The sequence below is a fragment of the Cetorhinus maximus genome, chromosome 11 (genome assembly GCF_964194155.1).
Source record: "Cetorhinus maximus chromosome 11, sCetMax3.hap1.1, whole genome shotgun sequence".
Taxonomy (NCBI): Eukaryota; Metazoa; Chordata; class Chondrichthyes; order Lamniformes; family Cetorhinidae; genus Cetorhinus; species Cetorhinus maximus.
The window spans coordinates 44172083-44189867 of NC_135889.1; the positions used below are offsets into that span (position 1 = coordinate 44172083).

Below are 17785 nucleotides of genomic sequence, written 5' to 3' on the forward strand. Positions count from 1 at the left end.
GCCCCCTAACAGTAACCACATGGTAGGGTTGAGCATAAAGGAAGAAATAATTGGAGCTTGTCAAAAAGGCACAGCAATAATCATGGGAGATTTTAATTTATATATAGGCCTGAAAAGTCAGGTGGGCAAAGGTAGCCTTGATGAGGAGTACATTGAATGTTTTTGGGATAGTTCCTTGGAACAGCATGTTCTAGGGCCAACCAGAGAGCAGGCTATACTAGACCTGGTATTATGCAATGAGATCGAAGTAATTAATGATCTCATAGTAAAGGTGCCCCTAGGTAGCAGCAATCATAATATGATTGAATTTTACATTCAGTTTGAAGGAGAGAGGAGTGGGTCTGAGACTAAGTTTTTAACCTTAAATAAGGACAATTATGGGGGCATGAAAGCTGAGCTGGCGAAAGTGGATTGGCAAATTAGGTTAAGGCATAAGTCAACAGAAATGCAGTGGCTAATATTTATGGGGATATTTCAGAATGCACAGAATAGATATATTCCAACGAGTAAGAAAAAGTCCAAGGGGCAGACACACCATCCATGGTTAACTAGAAAGGTTAAAGATAGTATGAAACTTAAAGAAAAAGCACATAATTGTGCAAAGACAGGTGGAAGGCCAGAAGATTGGACAGAATATAAGGAACAGCAAAGAATGACTAAAAGACTAACAAGGAGGGAAAAATTAGAGCATGAGAGAAAGTTAGCTAGAAATATAAAAACAGATAGCAAGAGTTTTTATTAATATTTCAAAAAGAAAAGAGATAACAAAATGAGCGAGTCTGGAAACCAAGGAAATGGCAGATAAATTGGAACAGGTATTTTGCATTAGTTTTCACTATAGAGGATACAAGTAACATCCCAGAAGCATCTATAAACCAGGAAATGGGAGTGGAGGAGGAAGTCTGGAAAATTACATTCACCAGAGAAGTGGAGTGAATAAATTGTTGGAGCTGTGGGCTGACAAGAGCCCGGGTCCTGATGGATTTCATCCCTGGGTCTTAAAAGTGCCTCGTGAGATGGTTGATGAATTGGGTTTTAATTTTCCAAAATTCCCTAGATTAGGGCAAGATCTCAATAGATTGGAAGGTAGCAAACATAACTCCATTATTCAAAAAGGGAGGGAGACAGAAAGTGGGAAACCACAGGTCAGTTAGCTTAACATCTGTCTTAGGGAAAATGTTAGAAGATGTTATTAAAGAAGTTATAGCAGAGCACTTGAATAAGCTCGGGGTCTTCAGGCAGACTCAACATGGTTCTGTGAAAGGGAAATCGAGTTTAACGAATTTACTGGAGTTCCTTGAGGAAGAAACATGCGCCTTGGATAAAGAGAAACCAGTGGATGTACTGTACTTAGATTTCCAGAAGGCATCTGATAAAGTGCCACATCAAAGGTTATTGTGGAAAATAAAAGCTCATGGATATTGGGGGTAACATACTGGCATGGATAAAGATTGGCTGTCTAACAGGGAGCAGACAGTAGTCATAAATGGGTCTTTTTCAGGTTGGCAAGATGTAACAAGTGGCATGCCACTCAGTGATCAGTACTGGGACCTCAACTGTTTACAATTTATATAAATGACGTGGATGAAGGGGTTGAAGGAATGGTTGCCAAATTTGCTGCTAACATTAAAAATAGGTAGGAAAGTAATTCATGACGAGGACATAAGGAGGTTACAAACAGATATAAATAGGTTAAGTGAGTGGGCAAAGATCTGGCAGATGGAGTATAATGTGGGAAAATGTGAAATTGTCCATTTTGGCAGGACGAATAAAAGAGAAGCATATTATCTAAATGGTAAGAGATTGCAGAGCTCCGAGGTGCAGAGGGATCTGGGTGTCCTAGTGCATGAATCACAAAAGGCTAGTATGCAAATGCTGCAAGTAATTAGGAAAGCTAATAGAATGCTATCATTTATTGCGAGGGGAATTGAATACGAAAGTAGAGAGGTTATGCTTCAGTTGTACAGAGCATTGGTGAGGCCACATTTGGGGTACTGTGCACAGTATTGGTCTCCTTATTTAAAGGAAGGATGTAAGTGTGTTGGAAGCAGTTCAGACAAGGTTTACCAGACTAATACTTGGAATGGGTAGGTTGTCTTATGAGGAAAGGTTGGACAGACTAGGCTTGTACCTGCTGGAGTTTAGAAAAGTAAGAGATGACTTGATTGAAACATATAAGATCCTGAGGGGTCCTAACAGGGTGGATGTGGAGAGGATGTTTCCCCTTGTGGGAGAATCTAGAACTAGGGGTCACTTTAAAAATAAGGGGTAGCCCATTTAAAACAGAGATGAGGTGAAATTTTTTCACTCAGTGAGTCATGAGTCTTTGGAACTCTGTTCCTGAAAAGGTGGTGGAAGCAGAGTCTTTGAATATTTTTGAGGCAGAGGTTGATAGCTTCTTGGTAAGCAAGGGGGTAATAGGTTATCAGTGGTAAGTGGGATATAGACTTCAGCTTACTATCAGATCAGCCATGATCTTATTAAATGGCAGAGCAGGCTCGAGGGGCTGAATGGCCTACTCCTGCTCCTTATTCATATGGATTTTAGAAGAATGAGGGGCCATCTTATTGAAACATAAGATCCTGAGGGGAATTGACAGGGTGGATACTGAAAGGATGTTTCCCCTTTGTAGTAGAACTAGGGGCCACAATTTAAAAATAAGGGGTCTCCAATTTCAGGCGGAGACGAGGTGAATTATTTTCTGAGGGTCTTGAGTCTGTGGAACTCTCTTTCCCAGAGAATGGTGGAAGCAGGGTCAATGAATATTTTTAAGGCTGAGTTAGATAGATTCTTCATTGACAAGGGAGTCAAAGGGTATAGGGAGTAGGAAGGAAAGTGCAGTTGAGGCCACAATCAGATCAGCCATGATTTTATTGAATGGCAGAGCAGGCTCAAGGGGCCAAACAATCGAATCCAGCTCCTACTTCTGAGAGACTAAAATGGAAATTGAATTAAGCTTGCCCACTGTTTGCCAATTGTCCCCCACTGTCTCCCCCACTATACTTGGTTTTGAATTCATCTGAACAATGCCAACTAGATCAACGCAAAGTTACAGCTCAGGTCGAGAGAATTTAAAGTACTGGAGGTTCATTATGGGAATCTTCCCTTGTGATCTGGAAGCACAAAAATACTTCACCAGGCTAGTGTCAATTTAAAGGATACACTCAGAAATGCTCTGTGCTATAAATGTGTTCAGACCCCGAAGCAGTGATATTTTGCACTTGTACATCTGGTATGATGTAACACTTTGCAACTGTTTATGTTATTTTAGAGTGGCTCAAGTAGCAATGCGTTCACGTATTTACAACTTTAGCTGCCAAAACAATCCTTACATAGTAACCAAGTAATGCTCACTGGGTAAGAGGGTTGTGCACTCAAGATTCACTCCAGAGACAGGAAGACAGGAACATGAGTTAGCCATTCTGCTCCACCAGCCAGTTGTTATTCAGTTATATCATGACTGTTATGTACCTTAATTCTACTTACCCACCTTGGCTCTATATTCATTGATAGCCTGACCCAACAAAAATATATTTCAATCAGCCTTGAAAATTTAGCATCCACAGCCTTTTGGAGGACTGAGTTCCAGATTTCTACTGCCTTACTTGTGAACATATGCTTCCTCATTTCGCATCTAAATGTTCTGACTCTCATTTTAAGATTATGCCCTTTTATTCTGGATTCCACCCCTCCCCTCACAGTGGAAATTGTTTCTGTATTTAACCAATCAAATTCCTTCCTCAGTTTAAAGACACAAATTAGATCACCCCTTAATCCTCTAAACTCAAGGGAACATAAACCAAATTTATGCAATTTATGCTTAAATTGTAACTCTTCACAGCCCTATTTAGTCTGCTGAATCTGTGCTGTACTACCCCTCCACTTCCATATGGATGACCAATACATTCAGAATGTCCACATTGAGTTAGTTATCAACTTTAGCTCATGCATATTTGTCCACTTGACAAAGTTCAATATCAATGCATAAATCCTGCTCATCTCTGCTCCAACACATACTATAAATAAGTCATAATTTGTTTGAATCAGCTTTTGTACAAATGGCTTTGCTCTCTTGAAAGTTCTTCTTTTCAACCCTATAGCTGTAATAGAAAAAAAAAATCATATTTCAGAAGTCCCTTTTCCCAAATGTTGTTACTTTAATAATGAAGATGATTGCAACAATAAAAACACAAGCCTGTATTCACAAAATGTTAAGTCCTATTTTATGAAGTCAATAAAATATGAATCATGCACACATCTGCACTACTTTTTTCAAACCATTTTACCCTCCCATGTACACCATGCTCACATCCAACCCAACCCCAAACAGTCCTGTCCCCAGTGTCCAGCATATCAAGTAACTTATAAATATTTCACGCACTTGAGTAAATGATAAATTACAATTCCTAGTAATGTGTAAGAAATTGTCCTGTTTAATTTTCACTTTTATGCAAAATTGAAATGGAAGCCATTTACATAATATTTCAATATTCAATTAAACTTTCTACAAGGTGGCTCATCTCCTCCTAATGCAGCTTGATAACCACTGTAGAACTGGCCACCTCCCTTTGCTGCACCCTACCAACCGTTGAAGATAATGAGAAAAAAATACAGATCCCAAAAATGTGTTCACTCAGAGCACAATTATTTTGAAGATTAATATCTAAACCAGAGTCAGGATTGCAAAGATATCTCAAAGCTTATTAGTCAGAGGAATCACAACCAATTTATTCTGGTACCTAGCACTACAATGTCATAATACTGAAATGAAGCAAGGAGTGCATTCAGTCTGCAACATGAAACGACACCAATAATTCAACTGCTTACTACACCTATGAATAATTAAGCTAGAATCCTCCCCTTTTAAGATCACACCACGAGCACCCATCATGCTTCATTCGTGGGAGGGGATTTTTCCACTACCTTAAATGACATCAAGTAAAAATGCTGTACTTTTGTGCTGCCACTGGTGCAGTCATCTGAGATTATCCTTTATAATTACATTACTCATGTGTGATCAACCAGACTTTGGTTATGGTTTAGTGTGGTGAAAACAATATATTTCCATTTCATCAAATATATTTGTACTGGTGTGCTGCACCAGCAGGATTCAGATGAAAGAAGCCAGTCCACTGGAAAAAGCATTCACTCAGTAGTCTGAGTCATACCCTCATACAACAAAAAGAGAATATCAGGTCTTTTAATTGTAGGTTTGAGCTGGATTTGAATAACCATCCTAAAAAAAAGGAAGGTTTTCATTCAACTAGAGCTGTAAAAATAAATTAGACAATGCTCGACCTGGATATCAGAGAGAGAACGTATTTGGCAGTGCAGAGAACATTCTTTTACACATATGTCACACTTGATATATCATCTCTACATGTAACACAGGAGAGTACCTGATTATATTTGCTAATCTGTGCAGTGCATGGCTTTTTACAGCAGCGACCAAAAATAAATAAATTTGTTCCTTTAATATCTCTGCAACTGTGCTTCATTGAGCATACAGCAGAGCTCCAATAGAAAACATTTAAATTGAAGACTTTTATTCAGAACCTCCTGCATGTTTAAATGAACAATCTTTTGAGTACTTGGCATGAATATTTTTTAAGAATCAATATTAAAACACTTTTTATTAGTTTGTGCTTGATCTTTTTTTGTTTTTATACAGGATAAAAGTCACTACTTTCATTGCCCTAGAGATTTCCTGAGAGGTTTTATTCTTAGTAATTCACTACTCATGCACCATAGGTTTAGAATGGTGCAGCATGAAAATAGGCCACTCACTCAACTTACCACCAACATTTTTCTGCACACAACTATCTGCTTCTAATCACATTCTCCAGCTCCTCATATCCTTCAATAATTGTTCAAAAAACTACCCAATTTCCTTTAAGAATTAATGATCTAACAAGTTGTGGTAGAGGATTCCACATTCTAACCATTCTCTATGAAAATAACATTTTTTGTACCTCTCCTTTAAATGATTGTCTTAAACACAAAATATGCTCTTGTGCTACCATCCACTATTTGTATTATAACCCATCACAATCTAGGAGACCTCAATCAGGTCATCCATTAATCATGTACTTGCCACTTGTCAGCCCAAGCCTGGATACTGTCCAGGTCTTGCTGCATTTGGACATGGACTGCTTCAGTATCTGAGGAGTTATGAATGGTACAATCATCAGCGAACATCCCCACTTCTGACCTTATGATGGAAGGAAGGTCATTGATGAAGCAGCTGAAGATGGTTGGGCCTAGGACACTACCCTGAGGAACTCCTGCAGTGATGCTGTGGAACTGAGACAATTGACCTCTAACAATCACAACCATTTTCCTTTGTGCTAGGTATGACTCCAACCAGTGGAGAGTTTTCCCCAATTGGTTCCAGTTTTGCTAGGGCTCCTTGATGCCACACTAGGTCAAATGCTGCCTTGATGTCAAGAGCTGTCACCCTCACCTCACCTCAGAAGTTCAGCTCTTTTGTCCATGTTTGAATCAAGGTCAGGAACCGAGTGGCCCTAGCAGAACCCAAACTGAGAGTCAGTGAGCAGGTTATTGCTAAGCAAGTGCCGCTAAATAGCACTGTTGATTGCCCCTTCCATCACTTTACTGATAACCGAGAGTAGACTGATGGGGCGGTAATTGTCTGGGTTGGATTTGCCTTGTTTTGGGTATACAGGGCATACCTGGGAAATTTTCCACATTGCCGGGTAGGTGCCAGTGTTGTAACTGTACTGGAATAGCTTGGCTAGGGGTGCGGCAAGTTCTGGAACACAAGTCTTCAGTACTATTGCCGGAATATTGTCAGGGCCCATAGCCTTTGCAATATGCAATGCCTTCAACCGTTTCTGGATATCACATGGGGTGAATCGAATTGGCTGAAGACTGACTTCTGTGACGCTGGGAACCTCAGCAAGAGGCCGAAATGGCACTTCTGGCTGAAGATTGTAGCAAATGCTTCAGCCTTACCTTTTGCACTGATGTGCTGGGTTCCCCCACCATTGGAGGATGGGGATATTTGTGAAGCCTCCTCCTCCAATCAGTTGTATAATTGTCCACCACCATTCACGACTGGATGTGGCAGGATTGCAAAGCTTAGATCTGATCTGTGTAAAGTGTTCTTTATCACAATGACTGAGGCTATCCGATCAGCAGTCTGTCATTTCCCTCCCTTACCCGAGACCACTGGGCCAGACCTCCTCTAAGGCTCCCCGTGCCCTAGCCCTGAATTTGTTTTCTTCTCCAGTTTTTCTCCCATCATCCCTCATGGCCTCTTCAAGCTCATGTTGTGCATAAGACCTGTACTATTGCCCCTATACCCACGAAACTGCTCATCACTCAATCTCCATTCTTGACTCCCATGTCAACTGACATTATTAATAGTTCTCTCCAACAGGTGCTGTCCCTCTCTCTTTCAAATCTGCCATCACTCCTTTCCTCAATCCTTGACCCCTCTGTCCTTGCAAACGACCAGCCCATCTCCAATCTCCCTTTCCTCTTCAAAGTCTATGAGCGTTGTCCTCTCCCAAGTTCATGCCTGTCTTTCCTGGAACTCCCTCCAATCAGTTTCTGCCTCTGTACTGAAACAGCTCTTATCAAAATCAAAAATAACATCCTAGGGTGATTGTGAGAAGGGCAAACTGTTCCTCTTTGTTCTTCGCAACCTATCTACAGCCTTTGACACAGTTGACCACGCCACCCTACTCCAATGCCTCTCCAACATCATCGAGCTGGGTGGGACTGTGTTCGCCAGATTCCATTATTATTCATCTAAATGTAGTGAAGAGAGTCGCCAACAATGATTTCACTTCCCATCCCCACATCGTTACCTTCTGCCCCCTTTGGATCTACCCTGGGTCGCCTCCTTTTCTCACCTACATGTTTCTATATCGACATCATCCAAAAACACTTTTCCCCCATGTACAATGACCTCACTAACGCCACTCTCAATCCCTCCACTGTCTCTAAATTGCCAGACTACTTATCTGACATTCAGAAATTTCCACTAAATACTGGGAAGACTGAAGTCATTGCCTTCGGTCCTCACCACAAACACTGCTCCTTCGCCACTGATTTCATCTCTCTCCCTAGCAACTGTTTGAGGTTAAAGATCGTTTGCAATCTCCTGTCATATTTGACTCCAGAATGAGCTTTCAACAACATCTCCCTACATCACTAAGGCGTCTATTTCCACTTCCATAACATTGCCGTTTTCCAGCTCATCTGCTGCTGAAACCCCCATCCATGTCTTTGTTACCTCCAGGCTTGACTAGTCTAACACACTTCCAGCCAGTCTCCTACTTTCTACCCACCCCAATAAACTGGAGGTCTTCTAAAATACTCTGATTCCCATGCCCAAATACCTTCCACCTCTGTGCTCACCCACCAATACGGACTCCAGCTAAACAATGCCTCAATTTTAAAATTCTCATCATTGTTTTTAAATCCCATCATGGCTTGACCCCACCCTATTCCTGCAATCTCCTCCACCCCCATAACCCTCAGATGTCTGTACCCCTCTAATTGCAGCCTCTTAAGCATCCCCAATCTTATCACTATAATTAGTGGCTATGCCTTCAGCTTCAACCTCTGGAATTCCCTCCCTGAACCACTCCACCTCACTTTCCGCATTTAAGACACACCTAAAAAACTACCTCTTTGACCAAGCTTCCGATTGTCTGCCCAATTCTTCCTTATCTGCCTCAGTGGCATATTTTGTTTTATAATGCCTCTGAAGCACCTTGGAACATTTTTTTTAAAACATCAAAGGCACTACATAAATGGCACTACATAAATACAAGTTGCTGTTGTGACAGAAAGAGTTCTGAGGCATTCAATAATAGAATGATACAGCACTGGAGACCATTTATCCATTGCATTTCTGCCAACTCGTTGAAAGAATTATTCATTAGTGCCACTCTCCTGCTCTTGTCCCAAAGCCCTGTCATTTTTTTCCTTTCAGGTATTTATACAATTCCCTTTTGAAAGTTACTACTGGATCTGTTTCCACCACCCATTCAGGCAGTGCATTCCAGATCACAACTCACCGCATAAAAGAATGGCCTCCAATCACCTCTGGTTCTTTTGTTTATCTTAAATCTGCATCCTCTGTCACTGGAAATAGTTTCTCCTTAGCTACTTTATCAAAATTGTTCATGGAATTTGAACAACTCAATCAAACCCCTTATTATTATTTATTAAAATTCTCTGCTCTAACAACAATTCCAGTTTCTCTAATCTCTCCACGTAACTGAAGTTCCTCAATCTGACCGTTAGGCAAGGGTGAGGAGAGATGACAGCATATAAACTGTAAATCAGAGGCTCCCAAAAATATACTGAAGGGAGCAGAATTATCAATAAACATGCATCATTCAGAGATAAAACATGAGTTACGATGTTGAAGCTTTATGAAAATGTACTTATGCTAATATTGTAGAAAAAGTCTACGCACAAGGCAATTAGCTGTGTGCAATATTATAGAAAGTACACATCAGCCATGCCTGTTTGCTACATTTAAATTAACATTTCGTGACATACATGCAAAAATGAGGCAGTTTTATAAGCACTTTATATGTAATCACTGGATTAAATATATCAGGATTACAGGAATTTAAACCATAAGAGATTACTGAAGTGTACGACTGCTCTACTTTTATACTGCAATAAATCCATTTTTTTCCACCGCCCCCTGATATTCCTCATTTCCCATTTACGTTTCTTACTTATTTCCGTTATACTTACTTGTCCGGAGCCAAGTTATTAGTGGAGGCTGGCGGTTTGGCTGCATTTCCCTCGGATTTGCTACTACTGCAGTAGGTGGCTCGAAGCTGCTGCCGGTGACCTTGGTGCTGGCGGCGGTGGAGCAGCAGCTGCTGGAAAGAAAAGGGTAGCCGTGGTTCCCACCTCCCGGCAATGCCGCTAGTAAAGGAGTTGCGGTAGAGCCTGCCCGGGGGTTTCAAGCTGGTCTCCAGCAGCTCCCGCAGGATGAGAGCAGGAGTCACCGCCCGTAACATCATGGCAGCTTTAACGCAGGTTAAAATAAACGGCAAATGAGAGAGAGAGAGAGATGCCGATCGGTGACCGCGATGGGAACTGACGCTGGGTGGTCGCGAGAGAGGGGGGAACTGACACCGGCTGGTCGGTGGTCGCGAGAGAGGGGAGAGAACTGACGCTGGCTGATCGATTGGCGCGAGAGGAGAACTGACGCTGGCTGATCGGTTGGCGCGAGGGGAGAACTGACGCTGCCTGGTCGGTGGTTTCGGGGAGGGGGACTGACGTTGGCAGGTCAGTGGTCGCGCGAGGTGGTGGGGGAAGTGATGCCGGTTGGTCAGTTGGGGGGGGGGGGGGGGGGAGGGGACTGACGCCGCTGGTCGATGGGCGCGCGGACACAGCCTATCGTTCCTCGCACGCGGTCGCTGCGAAATGCGCGAGGCGGGACTAAGACCCTTGATCTTCAACTCAAAAGCGGAAGTTCTGCAATCCCTCCAATCGCTGTGTGATTGACATGGCGCTGTAACCAATCAAATATCCCCTGCCTGCTGTGCCAGCTGGTGAGTCATAGCTGGATTCCTGCTTGCTGAAGAGAAAGAAAATGTTGCACAGCGGGTTTTGTGTTGTGGGAACAGGTCCCTAGTTTGATTTCAAAAAGGGTGTGTATGTATATACTATGTATATAGGTATGTTATATCTTGGTACAATTTCAGCCGTAAATGATGAGCTATCCCTTACCTATTGCCACGTGGACACATTGGCACAAGGGGACATGTAGGAGGATTGGTCCTTTGCCCAAAATACATTCTGGGCATCAGTTAGAAACAGAGCGAGGGGGAGAAAAGGTTATCTGAATATTCATAGCAAACTGAAAACCCTCTTAAAGCTACATGGCCAATATGTTCTCATATACCACCATGTCCAAGCTGCTGGTTTGCATTTAAATAAACCACCTGTAGTGAAACTGAAACTGAAAAAAAATCATAGAATTGTTATAACACAGAAGGAGGCCATTCGGCCCATCGTGTCTGCACCTCTCTCTTAATGAGCAATTCACTTAGTGCCATTCTCCTGCCTTCTCCCCATAACCCTGCACGTTCTTCCTTTCAGATAACAGTCTAAATCCCTTTTGAATGCTTCAAATGAACCCACCTCAGCCACACTCTCAGACAGTGCATTCCAGATCTTACCCACCGGCTGTATGAAAAGTTTTTCTCATATCGTTTTTGCTTCTTTTGCAAGTTACTTTAAGGCCATGTTTGCTGCCAGTGCCATGCATACACAGTTGTATGCCGATGATAGGCTCAGGTTAGCAGCTGCCCTCTTTAAAGGGGGCAATGTTCCACAGGGCGCAAGTGCTGCCTCCATCGTTTTGGAGGCAATAGGCAGCAGGGCTCATTCTCGGCCGTCACTGTCCCTGGCAGCAAAAGGGACAATGTTGTGAATTCCTATTCTGGACTGACAGCGATGGATTTTGGAAACTCCTTTTACAGGGGGTTATAAGGATTTGCAGACGGGAAAGTAAAATCTTTTCCTTGTGGGATATTTTACTGCAGTCATGTTGGCCAGTGTTTCCAAACTCTGTCTGACTATCCCAGTAATGTAAATGGATTGTTGGGTGCTGTGAGTGTGAGTCTATATTGCCCCTCCTCATTCTTCCCCCTTCTGCCACTGAGCTCCAGGCTGCAGGCTCCAGCAGTGACGTCATTGGATTTCTGTGCATGCGCAGGCAGGTATCGGTGGCCATCTTGCATTGGCAGGAGACACAGTGTTACTTTAAATCTGCATCCTCTCATTTTCGAGTGGGAACAGTTTCCCCCTATCTATCCAGGCAGATCCATCATAATTTTGAATACCTCTATCAAATCTACTCAGCCTTCTTTACTCCAAGGAAAACAGCCCTAACTTCTCCAATCTATCTTCATAACTGAAGTTCCTCATCTCTGGAACCATTCTCAATCTTTTCTGCACTCTCTCTAATGCCTTCACATCCTTCCTAAAGTGCAGCACCCAGACCTGGACTCAATATTCCAGCTGGTGCCAAATTAGTGTCTTATACAAGTTCAACATAACCTCTTTGCTCTTGTGCTCTGTGCCCTTATTAATAAAGCCTAGGATACCATATGCTTTGTCAACCTGTCCTGCCACCTTCAAAGACTTATGCACACATATTCCCAGGTCCCTCTGCTCCTGCACCCCTTTAGAGTTGTACTCTTTCTTTTATATTGCCAAAATGAATCATTTCACATTTCTCAGCATTGAACTTCATCTGCCACCTGTCCACCCATTCCACCAACTTGTCTATGTCCATTTGAAGTTCTACATTATCCTTCTCACAGTTCACAATGCTTCCAAGTTTCGTATCATCTGCAAATATTTAAAATGTGCCCTGTACATCAAGGTCTAGGTCATTAATTTATATCAGGAAAAGCAAGGGTCTCGACAGTGGAACTCCACTACAAACCTTCCTCCAGCCTGAAAAACATCCATTAACCACTACTCTCTGCTTCCTGTCACTCAGCCAATTTTGTATCCACCTTGCTACAGTACTATCCCTTTTATTCCATGGCCATGACTTGTGATCTATAGCTCAAAAGTCTGTTGTGCAGCACTGTATCAAATGTCTTCTGAAGTCCTTGTACACCGCATCAACAGCAGTACCCTCATCAACCCTCTCTGCCACCTCTCCAAAATACTCCAGCAAGTTAGTTAAATACAATTTTCCATTAAGAAGTTCATGCTGGTTTTCCTTAATTAACCTATATTTGTCCATGTGACTACTAATTTTGTACCAAGTTACTGTTTCTAGAAGTTTCCTCACCGTCGATATTAAACTGATTGGTCTATAGTTACAGGGCTTATCTTCACACCCGTTTTTGAACAAGGTTACAACATTTGCCATTCTCCAGTCCTCTGGCACCACCCCTGAGTCTAAGGAAAACTGAAAAATGATGGCGAGTGCCTCTGCAATTTCCACTTTCATTTCCCTCAGTACTCTTGGATGCATCTCATCTGGTCCTGGTGCCTTATAAACCGAAAGTGCTAGAAACGCTGAGCAGGTTAAGCTGCACCTCTGGTAGAAGGCAGTTAGACTTAATGTTTCAGATCAATGTCCATTCACTCACCTTGTGATGTCAAGTGGAAAAGGGAAGTAGAGCAATTAAGCAAAAAAGGGAGGGAAGAAAAGTTTGGTATTAATTCATGCCGATGAAAGTTCATTCACCTAAAACATTACTTCTGTCTCCCTCCAGACGTGCTGAACGTGCCATTGTTTTCTTCTTTATTGGCAATGTCATGTTTATGTTGCGCTAGAGGAGGGCAATGTTATTTCTTTATTCTTATTGAAATAGGCCAACTTATTCACTGCCTGCTCATTATGAAGTTGGGCATGGTTGGCCTGTACACATGCTATAGGTTGTTCCTTACCAGCTTTTTAATGGCATTGTGGTTATTAATGATCAGAAATAGCTATAAAGGTATTTTCAATCCTTAGAATGGGATGTACAGTAAGCGAGCAGAGTTCTTTTGCATTGGAGCTTATCTTTTTTTTACTGGAGGCTCACACACTATGCGCTTCCCAGTGCTGTCTCCTTGTTTGATTGAACCAATAAGGTGCCCTAGTATCGTTAATCCAGATAAAAAATACCCTAACAAAACCTTCCCCCTTTAAAAGGGCGCAACTAATAGAAAACTTAATTCTAAAAAAACAACTGGAACTTATCAAATTAAATAAGAATGTTTCTGCCCGTGTCTACAATGCACTCCTATCCCTGCAGTACCCACCAGTTACGGAAGACTTCAAGCTGACATCACCTGCTCCTTCTCCAGAGCCATCCAGGCATGGATAAGATAGCAGGACAGGGACATGCAGCCTCTTGGTCACTTGGTTCGTAAACTAACAATTTTTGTTTTTTTAACATCTCCAAAGATTAATTTCTTCATTGACCTGAAAGATGAACTCTGTTCATCTCTCTCCACAGATGCTGCCTCGCCTGCTGAGTATTTCCAGCAATTTTTTTCTGTGTGTGTGTAGGGTGGGGGTTGGGGGGGCAGGGGTTTGGGAGCAGTTTTTCATTGACTGCTGGATGTTCTGAAAGTATGAAAATATATTCTTGTGCCTGGTTCTGACAGATCAGCCTATTACTAGTGCTGGGTCATCTTGCTTTCCTTCTGCTTTAGAAAGTCTTGTCACTTCTCCCTCTCGCCATAACACAAATGCAAGTTGTTATGCCTGATGCTTTGGATGGCCTTTAGTGCCCCTATTTTGTGCTCAAAAGTAGGTCTCATCAGTTTTTAAAATGTGGTACCGGTGTGCTTGATAAATAATGTTACTATATTGTAGTAGTTGAAGGCTGTTCAATTATCTGTCACTATGTTTACAATATCAATTTTTCAGAGGGCAGTTGGATTAATCTGATATAATGTATTTTAGTGTACTTTTTATTTCTTTTATTAACTTAATTGAGATACAATATTTCATTAAAATTGTTACAATCCCCATGTGGACTGAAAACATTTTTAAAAAGATTTGAATTTCCAGTGACCCAACTTAAGAGAACCGCACGACAAGATTTCAAGTTTGAAGACTTTTACTGTAACAAACAAGCTCAAATCAATATCGATTAAACATTACTTAGTCGGCAACCATTACTCTAAACTATAGAAAAGACATCCTTTATTCACGTTTAACACTTTCAAAAGCACTGTGTCGCATTTATACTTTACAGCACACTCTCTGCAGAATTGTAGTCTTTGCAGGAAACAGTCCAAAGTTACTGCCAGCTTCCAATGGGATCACTTTGCCCAGTTTCGCTGATTTGTAACATCCCATGATCATCAAAGGTCCTTTCTCTCAGTCTTCCTAAAAATCCCAAGCCGACCTCCAGTCTCACTCAGGGATTCCTTGCGCTGTCCGTACCAGGACAAATCTTCCAGTGTCTTTAATTTCCCATGAGTTCCATCTCTTCGACCAGAGAACATTTTCATACCTACATTCTGTCTGGTGGCTTAACAGAGAAAAACAGCCTTTTTCCCCCTGCTGACTGCAGCACCTGCTGTCCCTATCCCTCTCTCTCTCTCTATTTCTATCTCTAGCACCAACTCTCTCTCTCCGTCTCTCTCTCTCTCTCTCCAAGATTTTTTTTAAGTGACTGCCTGGGAGTCTGTAAGACTGCAAAACAAGGATAGTTGCCTCTCCCATTGCATTCAGGTGAGAAATATGGCATCTGGGTTTGAGTAAGTCTTGATCTGGGCCCCTTGTCGCCATGGTAACAATCATCTAGTGTTACAAACAGGAGAGAGAGGCAAACTAAACTCCTTATCCTCTCACCGTCTGTCAGTAAGCAGAGGTGTTTTAATTGTTTTTAAAGTAGGGTGAGGCATGTTTCCTCAAACCCTCGGTTTGTGTGCTTCAATTTGTAAGTAACGTATAGCAAACTCTATGATTAATTCAGAAGACTAGTATATTTCATATTCAAACCTGGGCGGGACAGTGGCAGTGTACTGTCAGTGGGGGTGGGGGGCTGGTGTTCGCAACCTCACACACACAAATGTACAGTAAGGGGGATAGAAAAGAGGGAGTTTCTACAACTACGGCTAGCAACAGTAAAAACTTCAGAAATTAATATTAGTTTAAGTGACCAGAGTCCAGAAAGTTAAAGGCCAGAAGGTGTTTTCTTTGTGGCGGAGTTCAGTTCAGATGAGCTCTAGTTGGAGACAGCAGCATGGAAGTCCTGAAAACAAATGAGGATGCTGCACATATGGTTTCCGTATCTAGACTGCTTGGCAGGCGATGGTTGGATGCTTTTGAAATAAAACAGGCTTCGAGCAATTGAGAGATGGTGGCTAGCTGCTCGGTCAGCTGGAAGCCCTGCTGTTATTCTTTTTAGGTGGAAGTAATCAGCAGGCTGATTTGTGAGGCTAGAAATTTATATTTAAACTGTCAAAGAGGCTAAAAGCATGGGGTCATGTGATGTGGCCCATTAATGAGCTAATTTCAGCTTCACAAGTGGTTTATGTGCCTCTGGCCAAAATCCGTACTTTCCCTTAGGAGTGAAATGGTGGCTGTTAATAATTTTTCAGGTATAACGAGTTTCAATGTCTCTGTCTTTGTTATTGCCCCAACTGGGGAACCCCAGTTCACCTGTTAGCCTTCTAGTTTTGTGATTATAATGTAGCCTTACAATGGGGTGTGAGATTCCACAAGGATGAAGAGTGGAACACTTTTGTTCTTATAATCTCTGTTGGAAGCTTCCAGAACAGATGGCCAATCTTGTGAGTCATGTGACCTGTAGCAGCCATCTTTTGGTTCAACAAAAATCCATTTTAAAAAAGCAAAAAAAATTAAAGTTTTGATGTACACAGTTTTGATTTCTTTTCATGTCTTATTGACATGACACCTGGCCTGTTGCCAGGCAGTCTCCAATACAACTTCACACCGCACCTCTTTTCCAGGATATTCTGTTTCACTTTAAATTAAAGGGGACAGTCGAAAACATAATCATCTTATAAAACCTCACCTTTGGAATTAGATTTCAAAGTAATGTGGTCATTACATATAAATTCAATTGGATTATCAATTTGATGAGACTGAAGCAAGGTTACTAATGAAAGGCAATCCACCTTGCAAGAGAAATTGGGAAAATAGTTAAGAGGTGATGACTGAGAACTTAGTCAATGAGACTGCTTTGAGGATGTTTTTGAAAGTGGATATAGCTAGGTGTTTAGTGATTGAATTCCTGTGTCAGACCAAAATGATTGAATACTGTGATACTGAAGGTGGAGTGAAGGGAGGTACAGTAAAAATAAATGAATAGTTAAATAGTTAAAAACTGCAAACTAGAACATAGGACTGCAAGAGTTTACAAAGGAAGGGCAGAGCAAAGTCACCAAGGATTTATAATGGCAGAGAAGGTTTTAGGTGTCATTATGGGATAGGTTGTTAACCTCTTTCTGCCCATCTTAGGATCTAGTCACACAATTGAGCCTTTTCCAGGACCCTTACAGCTGCATAATGTCATGGTAAACCAGTGTGATTCAGAGGGAGCAGGACAGTAGGGTAGTTTATGTTCGGGAGCATAACGTATCCACCTGTGCATGACAGGAACAGATGCCAGGCCACCCAGCATCATGTAGTCCCTGTCCCCCTTCTCACCCCAAATCAGGCATTGCTGATGAAGCAGGAAGCCTTACGTGCCAATTTTTTTTTAAATGTCATGCCAGAATGTCATAGAGGCGGCCAATTGGCTAAGTAGCAGGAGGGGCAGTGCCGCGCTTCAATGACCAGGACCTCTAGATCCCGGTTGAGGAGGTCAAAGCCGCCAGCAAATAATTAACCTGAGTGTCCGGTAGCACACACCCACAGTGACCAAGCCGGCATGGCAGGAGATAGCCTCCAGAATGCAGCAGGGGACCATGCCAGATCTTGGGTACAGTGCTGGACGAGGTTCCATGACTTAATGTGTTCCAGCAAGGTGAGTTGTTCAGTAGAAGCACACAGTGATTCCTACAATTGGTTATAAATAATTATAATTTAATTTACAATAGAATGTGACCTTGCAGAATGAATGAGCTTATATGGAGGAAGCTTAAGAAACCAGCAAAGAGAACTGGGAAGTTCTAGTCTGGAATTGAGAGGTATGTGGTTGAGGGTTTGAATGGCACTGGAGTTGGAGGTGGGCAGTATGGTAAATAGTTTACAAAAGGCTGCAAATATCATTGTATCTTTATGACGATCAGATCTCTAGGGCTGGATTTTCACTCCTGAGGTGGGTGCACAGGGAAGTGAAAT

At 42.0% G+C, this 17785-nt stretch overlaps 1 protein-coding gene and 1 long non-coding RNA gene across 3 annotated transcripts in view; one reads left to right on the plus strand and one right to left on the minus strand.

Annotated features, from left to right (window-relative positions):
* Positions 1–10452, minus strand: part of LOC144686541 (glutaminase kidney isoform, mitochondrial-like) — a 106168-nt gene extending 95716 nt beyond the window's left edge. For both annotated transcript variants that reach the window (XM_078551863.1, XM_078551865.1), the window contains exon 1: positions 9748–10452. In XM_078551863.1, coding sequence (XP_078407989.1) covers positions 9748–10022 — 275 coding nt within the window. In that variant the 5' untranslated portion in view covers positions 10023–10452. The remainder of the gene's footprint in view (positions 1–9747) is intronic.
* LOC144686542 (uncharacterized) overlaps positions 10212–17785 on the plus strand; it is a 41521-nt gene continuing 33947 nt past the window's right edge. The window contains exon 1 of the long non-coding RNA XR_013577946.1: positions 10212–10290. This is a non-coding gene — a long non-coding RNA (uncharacterized LOC144686542). The remainder of the gene's footprint in view (positions 10291–17785) is intronic.